General features: G+C 37.8%; 1 protein-coding gene across 3 annotated transcripts in view; it reads right to left on the bottom strand.

The window, feature by feature from the left end:
• Window positions 1–7,072, bottom strand: part of LOC107686625 (solute carrier family 45 member 3) — a 35,010-nt gene that overhangs the window by 770 nt on the left and 27,168 nt on the right. For all 3 annotated transcript variants that reach the window (XM_016483683.1, XM_016483685.1, XM_016483684.1), the window contains exons 4-5: window positions 1,557–1,822; window positions 537–972 (exon numbers count right to left, since the gene is read on the bottom strand). In XM_016483683.1, the coding sequence (XP_016339169.1) occupies window positions 553–972; window positions 1,557–1,822 (686 nt within the window). In that variant the 3' untranslated portion in view covers window positions 537–552. The remainder of the gene's footprint in view (window positions 1–536; window positions 973–1,556; window positions 1,823–7,072) is intronic.

Raw genomic sequence — 7,072 nt, forward strand, 5'->3', positions numbered from 1 at the left:
ACTAATATATATATATATATATATATATATATATATATACACGATTTGGGAGAAAAATATTGCATTCTCTTGCAAAAGGATTATGTTCCCCTGAAATTTTGTATTCTCTCGCAAAACATTTGTGTTCTCTTGTAAAGTATTGCACTCCCCTAAAAAAACTTTGCATTCTTTCGCAAAAGTATTGCATTCCCTCAAGAAACTCTGTATTCTCTCGCAAAACATGTTCTCTCGTAAAAGTATTGCGTTCCCCCAAGAAACTTTACATTGTCTCACAAAAGTATTGCGTTCCCCTGAGAAATGCTTTGTTTGCAAGCAAAACATTTGCATTTTCCACCGTCTTCATATTATTTCCATCACAAAAGTTTTGTGAGCAAATGCGAAGTTTCTCAGTAGAACGCAATACTTTTGTGAGAGAACACAAAAGCATTGAAATATAATTTTTCCTCCCATCTCATTTTTTTCCCATCACTTTCCGTAGATTAGTCAGTAACATTTAACATGACGCTTAGTAAAAGGTCAACTGTGAAATGACTCACATGATTACTGCTTCTTTCAGCTTCTGAGGTCCTTTTGGTCAAAGATGATGTGGGTGGCGAAATAGATGCCAATGGCACCAAAGATGGCAGAGGAGGCGATGTACGCAGTGACGGACTCTGTGAACTGGACAATCATGCCCATGAAGAGGGTAGGGAAGACCTGAGAGAGAAGGAAGGTGCTGTCCAGAATGGCAAAGTCTAGTCCCACCCCACGTTTCTCAAAATCCTCTGACTCCAGACCAAGGGGGGCACCGTTCTGATGGAGAGATGGGTAATAGTCTGGTTCATCTCTACTGTAAGGAACATGCCCATTGGAAATGCCGCTCTTGTGGTTGAGATCTCCGGGGCCGTTGTCTAGTATCAGACAAACAGAATCCCTTGTGATGGTGAATCCATTTGAGTGCGTTTTTTTGGTTTTGCTGTTTTGCATGTACACCTGAAGAACATTAGTGATGAGAAGCAAGTGAGACATTTGGAACAAATATATCTACTTTTTATTATTTATTATTTTTGCCATGTTATTTATAGACACCATAAAGGCATGCCAGTAAATGATAAGGTAAATGTTATATACGGTAGTCAACATTTGAAGTGGATCAAAAAAGTTAATCAAAGTTGTCCTAAGACAAGAACACATTTTGGTTTTAGGACAACTTTGATGAAAGGTTTTGATCCACTTTAAATGCTGACTAGTGTGTATATATAGTTTTCACACTGAAAACCTATGTATATAGGCTCACAAAGTTTTGCTAAATATTTTTACTATTTTTATAAAGGATAAGGCTTTTTCTATCAGGAAATGTTGCAAGCCGGATTCTAACTGACATATGGTGCTTATTTGGTTTCTGCCAGTTCAAACTCAGCTTTTGTGATATATTTTAACAATGTTTCCTTTCTAAAAATAGTGAAAAAAAGTAAAAAAAAAAAAAAAGAATTGTGAAACAATTTTGAGTCTATATACATGATGCAATTTTCTATACAAGAAAAGACAGAAAATATATGTAAGTATGAAATGCCTACCTCTTTTTCTTTGTGGTAGTGGCAGGTAAGCGTGTAAGGCAGTGTTTGCAGTGTGGCATAGGCAAAGCCAGTTAGGGCAGACATAACTGTAACCAACAGAACGCTCTTAGACAAGCAGATGACCAGAGCGGAGATGGTGAAGCACACCATGCTGCTCAGATAGACCGTCCTGGACCCAAAGAGACACACTAGTCTGCTCATGACCAGCGAGAAGAAGGTTGAGGTAGCACACTGCAGGAACAGGCCCAGGCTGCCCATACGGATACCTGCAGGGGTGATGTTAGAGAATTTCACATGAGAAACTGGTTGGTTCTGATTAGATAATTATAGATATGAATAGATAGATTTTGATTCGTAATCATTTAAGTATTGATTCAGGTGAATCTCAGCATTGCACAATCAAATATTTTTATATAATGGTACTTAATAACATTTCACTGTTGTTTATGGCAACATGCCTTAAATTAGATAATTATATGTATGTATGTATGCTGTCGTTCAAATGTTTGGGGTCAGTACGTTTTTTTCTAAAAGAAATGTATACTTTTATTTAGCAAGAATTAATTAAGTTGTCAAAAGTGAAAGACTAACTTACTAATCATTAAAGAATTCTGAAAAAAAATCAAGGTTTTCACAAAAATATCAAACAGCTCAAATGTTTTCAACATTCATAATAATAAGAAATGTGTCTAGAGCAGCAAAATAGCAAAATGTTCTGAAAGAACATGCGTCACTGAAGACTGGAGTAATGATGCTAGAAATTCAGCTTTGCATCACAGGAATAAATTACATGTTAAAATATATCACAATAGAAAACAGTATTCTAAACTGTATTACAATTTCACAATATTGCTATTTTACTCTATTTATGATCAAATAAATGCAGCCTTAGTGAGCATAAGAGACTTCTTTCAAAAACCTTACTGACTCCATACAGTGATAATATACAGTAAACTGGTAATTATCATAAGATAGCTCAAATTCAAAGGACACCGGTGGGCACACCATTCTTTTCAACAACTGCATATCCAAGTAAACAACAATCCCCAGCCTTTGTGATTTTGACAGATGAGGTCATTTCAAACTGTCTGCTTTGCCCATTTGAGCATAATGGAGAATGTTTCCTTTGAATAAATCCTACGAGTGATGTTTACTAAGGCATGTGTTTGCAGGCTTTGGCGTTGTTCTTCAAACAGGCCAGGAACTTTCAATTCATAATTTCAACACAACTGGAGAGGGCTGAGATGTTCACTGTACTGAACAACTATCTCCAGCATTTTTTGTTACATGGGGCACAGTTTGCGGTCGACTACACGGACAGATTTCATTTGTTTGCACACTGATCTTGACCACATCTGTCAAAATGTTCTGCTAAAGGAGCTTTCTGCTGGTGTCAAAGCTCAGTGGGAGAGGTCCAGATGCTAGCTTAACATGGCATAGATTTTGTAAGCTAGTTGTTGACTAGCTAAAGACATGCATTTGTTTTTATGAACATTGCTGGAAGCTCAAGCACCAGGCTGACAGAGGCCACATGTGGAGGTGAATACAAGTTCACAGTGTAGAGACAGACGATATGGCCAGAGGACGGAAATGACAGACCACCAACAGCAGGAAAGCAAGTTTACGGACAGTGAAAAAAAAAACATATTCCTTTAGAAAAACTGCCTTTTGACCGCAGACAGTGAAATAAGGTGACAGTAATGTTCTTTATTATGCTTAACTCCATGAAACAAACACTGATATCCTTTCTTTTCATTCTTGCTGTCTAATGAAGAGCCTCCAGACAAAACTGAGAATCTATGTGCAAACATTAACCAACAAAATGTCCCTTAACATTAACAAAACATTAACAGGAACGCCTCTGAGTGGGAATGCATGACGCATGAGCAGAGGCGGACAGTAACTAAGTACATTTACTTGAGTATTGTACTTAAGTACACTTTTTGAGTATCTGTACTTTACTTGAGTATTATTTTTTCTGGAAACGTATGACTTTAACTTCACTACATTTGAAAGACAAATATTGTACTTTTCACTCCACTACATTTCTATCAAGATCCTCGAAGTAGAAAGTCGTTAGCAGCTTTGAAAGTCAGTGGGTGATTTTTTTTTCAGTGATTTCCCAGCATTTTTTGAGCACTGACCAGTTCCAAATGTGATATTTATTTACAACAATTCAATAATAAGAAGTTAATATTGTGGTTTATATTAGACACAATATTATCTGATTTTGCTTAATTGTGTAAGTGAAAATATTACCTATAAAGCCACAGAAAAACTGTTGTGCATGTACAGTTGTGTTGCTGGGTTTTAAAGCAGGTGGTGATTTTTTTATTTTCTTCCTTATCAGTCTGTGTTTACAGCAATTTTACTGTCCACTGTTCAAATGTGGATGAATGGCTACACATAGATGTGTCCAGAGCTGTGTGAGATCACTACCATCCTGCTTTTGTGGGGGTGGGTAGGGGTGTTAAATAATAATGTTTTTTTTTGTTTTGTTTTTTCCACATAGGTTTTTAACGTTCTAAAAGCTCTTTATTCCAAAGATACTACAAGCTAGTCAGTGTATTCAGTAGGTGTAATGTATTCTAAGTTGCTTCAGAAGTATTGCAAGTATTACATACAACAATAATAAAACAGTGCATTGACATAAAAAAGGAAATTTACTTTTGGTACTTAAGTACTTTTAAAAGCAAGTACTTCTGTACTTTTACTTAAGTAAAAATCTGTCTTTACAACTTTTACTTGTAATGGAGTAATATTTGACCAGCAGTATCTGTACTTTCACTCAAGTAATGGAGTTGAGTACTTTGTCCGCCTCTGCGCATGAGTCGGAGAGCGACTCTAAAATAAATAATGTCATTAATCATTAATCTCTTGGGAAATCAAACATTGCATGGCCTGCTTGAAATGCAACATTACGACAAAACAGTTCTGGATTCAGATTGTTCAGTTCAGCGGAAAAGTAAGAAACATACTCAACACCTAGCTGCAACTGCTCCCCACTGACTTTTATCGTATGGAAAAAAAAGCTGAAACATTCTTCAAAACATCTTTTTTGTTTTCCACAAAGTCATGTCTGGAAGGACATAAATTTTCATCTCTATAATAAATTAGCATGAACTGCTGTTCGCAACCGATTTATTTCTGTATCATGTATTTCTAAATGATATTCAATCTGAACAAATTAGAAAAATAATTAGATTGTGAAAAGTAGACAGAGTGTAATGCAGCACTGTGTTCGTTTACACGCAAGCAGCTCATGATCAGGGCTTCTATTCACAAAACATCTTAAGGCTAAAAGTAGCTCATAACTCGTCGATTTAGGAGAAAATCTTAAAAATAAATTTAGGACTCCTAAATTTTTGTTTTAAGAGTATTTCACAAAGTGTTTTAGCTCTAAAACTCCTAAAGCTCCTAAATCTGTGAAACGTTAGGAGTAGTGAAGAGGACTCCCAAGTCACTAAGATCAAATCACAACTATACTAAAATGGCTGTTGCTGGCAATCTGCCTCGGAACGTAAACATTTTAGAAACATTTGATGATAATGAGCTTTTAAAAAGGTATATCGCCTTAATCACGGGGTTATTACGACTGTTGTAGAACTTGTCAGGGACAATTTTCCTTTGATTAGCCTATATCCTTGTTTTCATTAACCAGTTGGGCAAGAAGTAACAGCTCTTCTTGCGTCCAGTTTGGTTTTCTTTTACGTTTGCATGTCTTACTATCAGCCATGATTATTCCACTCTGTTAATTAAAAGGCTGTTTATACACATATTCACTAATTGTTTACAAGAAGCATACATGTAAGTGGCTGACAATTAGCTGAACATATACTTGTTTAATTAGTGACTCTTAGCCTGCATTTTAAAATCTTTATTTGAATGTGGCAATTACCATTTTTATTATTAAACCTTTATTTGAATATGACAACATAAAATTGTGCTCTACAATATTTCCATGTATAAATCTCTGACAGAGCTTGCCCCTATCAGCCAATCACTGTGTGCATAGTTAGTAATCATGCTGATTTTAGTATCTCAGAGCGGCTACACATAAACTTATTTCTGCAGTTTTGTCATTTATATTGTGCATTTGGAAACGCAACGTGTCAACCATGAAGTTGTAAGGTATTTCACCAAAATAAAAGTTAGATGGTTTCATGTTTGAAAATTGAGACATCCATAAATATTGGTATTGTAATTTTATTAGAGCCCAACCGATATGGGTTTTTTGGGGGTCGATGCCGATACCGATATTAGGGAGTAACAAAAAGACTGATATCGATATATTGGACGATATTCTTTATGTGTAGGCTATATTACAGTACAGTATAGTCAAAAGTTTGGGCACACTTCCCATATATGTATTAGGGGTGCTCCGATTGATCGGCTACCGATCACTATCGGCCGATAATCACATTGGGATGTTTGATCGGCGGTCTCTAAAAAGGCAGATCTCAAAAAAACGATCTCAAGCTGATGATGCTGCCATGAAAGGTTTGGCACGACATGCAGCGGCACCATCTCAGTCTCTGTCTGGCGCTGGTGAAATAATTATAATGCTGAAGGTGAGGTACTCACGTCTGTGAGGTGGTGGCTCTTGATGCCTTGACCCCAGCCTCAGTCCATTCCTTTATGACTGGATTCCGCGATTCCGTCCATGGCCCTGTCCCAAATGGCACCCTACACCCTCGCGGTCTTCCTCTGAGTCCGCACTTTCGTGACTTTCGACACTTTGGCTGTCGGGTAGAAGTCTGCTGCGGAGCTCACCCCAGTGCGGGCTCAGCAGAAGTGCGGATCGAGGGCGCATAACGGCCGCAAAGGGAGCACTCGCGAGCACCCTTCTGAATGCTAAAATGAGGAATGGGACACCCTACGGTCTCGTGGACTTAACGGACATAAGTCCGTAAGACCACAAGTGTACATGAAGTGTTCCATTTGGGACAGGGCCCATGCTTTCTGCATCGCGGAAATCATAGGGCCCTACTAATGTAGCAAACGAATATGATAAGCTCATTGTGAGAGTAAAAGACGGGGAAATTGTTGTTTATTTACTTGGCATTGAGTCTCTCCAACTAGGTGACAACGTAGCGTTAAATCACCATTCAACAGACACAAGCCACCACCGCACGGCCGTCTATTGGACTGATACTAACTTTTCAATCTGCTACGTTACTGACTGTACTGACAAACTATGTCTGCGCCGCAACAGAACGCGACAAAGCGACCGTTGAAAATCATTTGAACTTTGTGTCAGTACGTCATAAATAGAACGAGGCATCAGTTTACTGCATCCAGTGTAGACCATAGACATATAAATACCTAGACGCCTCATTGACCGATTTGAGCCGTTGCTGCGATACGTCAACGCGTCCGCCATGTTTGTGAGGGCAAGACTGCCTTAAAAACAAATGGAGGTAAACGGAGGAGCTGCGTTTTTTTCTGGATAAAAACACGATAACGTTTACATTTATCAACCGATTTCAGAGGTTTGTGATCTACATGGAGTTAAA

Source organism: Sinocyclocheilus anshuiensis, unplaced genomic scaffold (genome assembly GCF_001515605.1).
Source record: "Sinocyclocheilus anshuiensis isolate Anshui unplaced genomic scaffold, SAMN03320099.WGS_v1.1 scaffold1102, whole genome shotgun sequence".
Lineage (NCBI taxonomy): Eukaryota > Metazoa > Chordata > Actinopteri > Cypriniformes > Cyprinidae > Sinocyclocheilus > Sinocyclocheilus anshuiensis.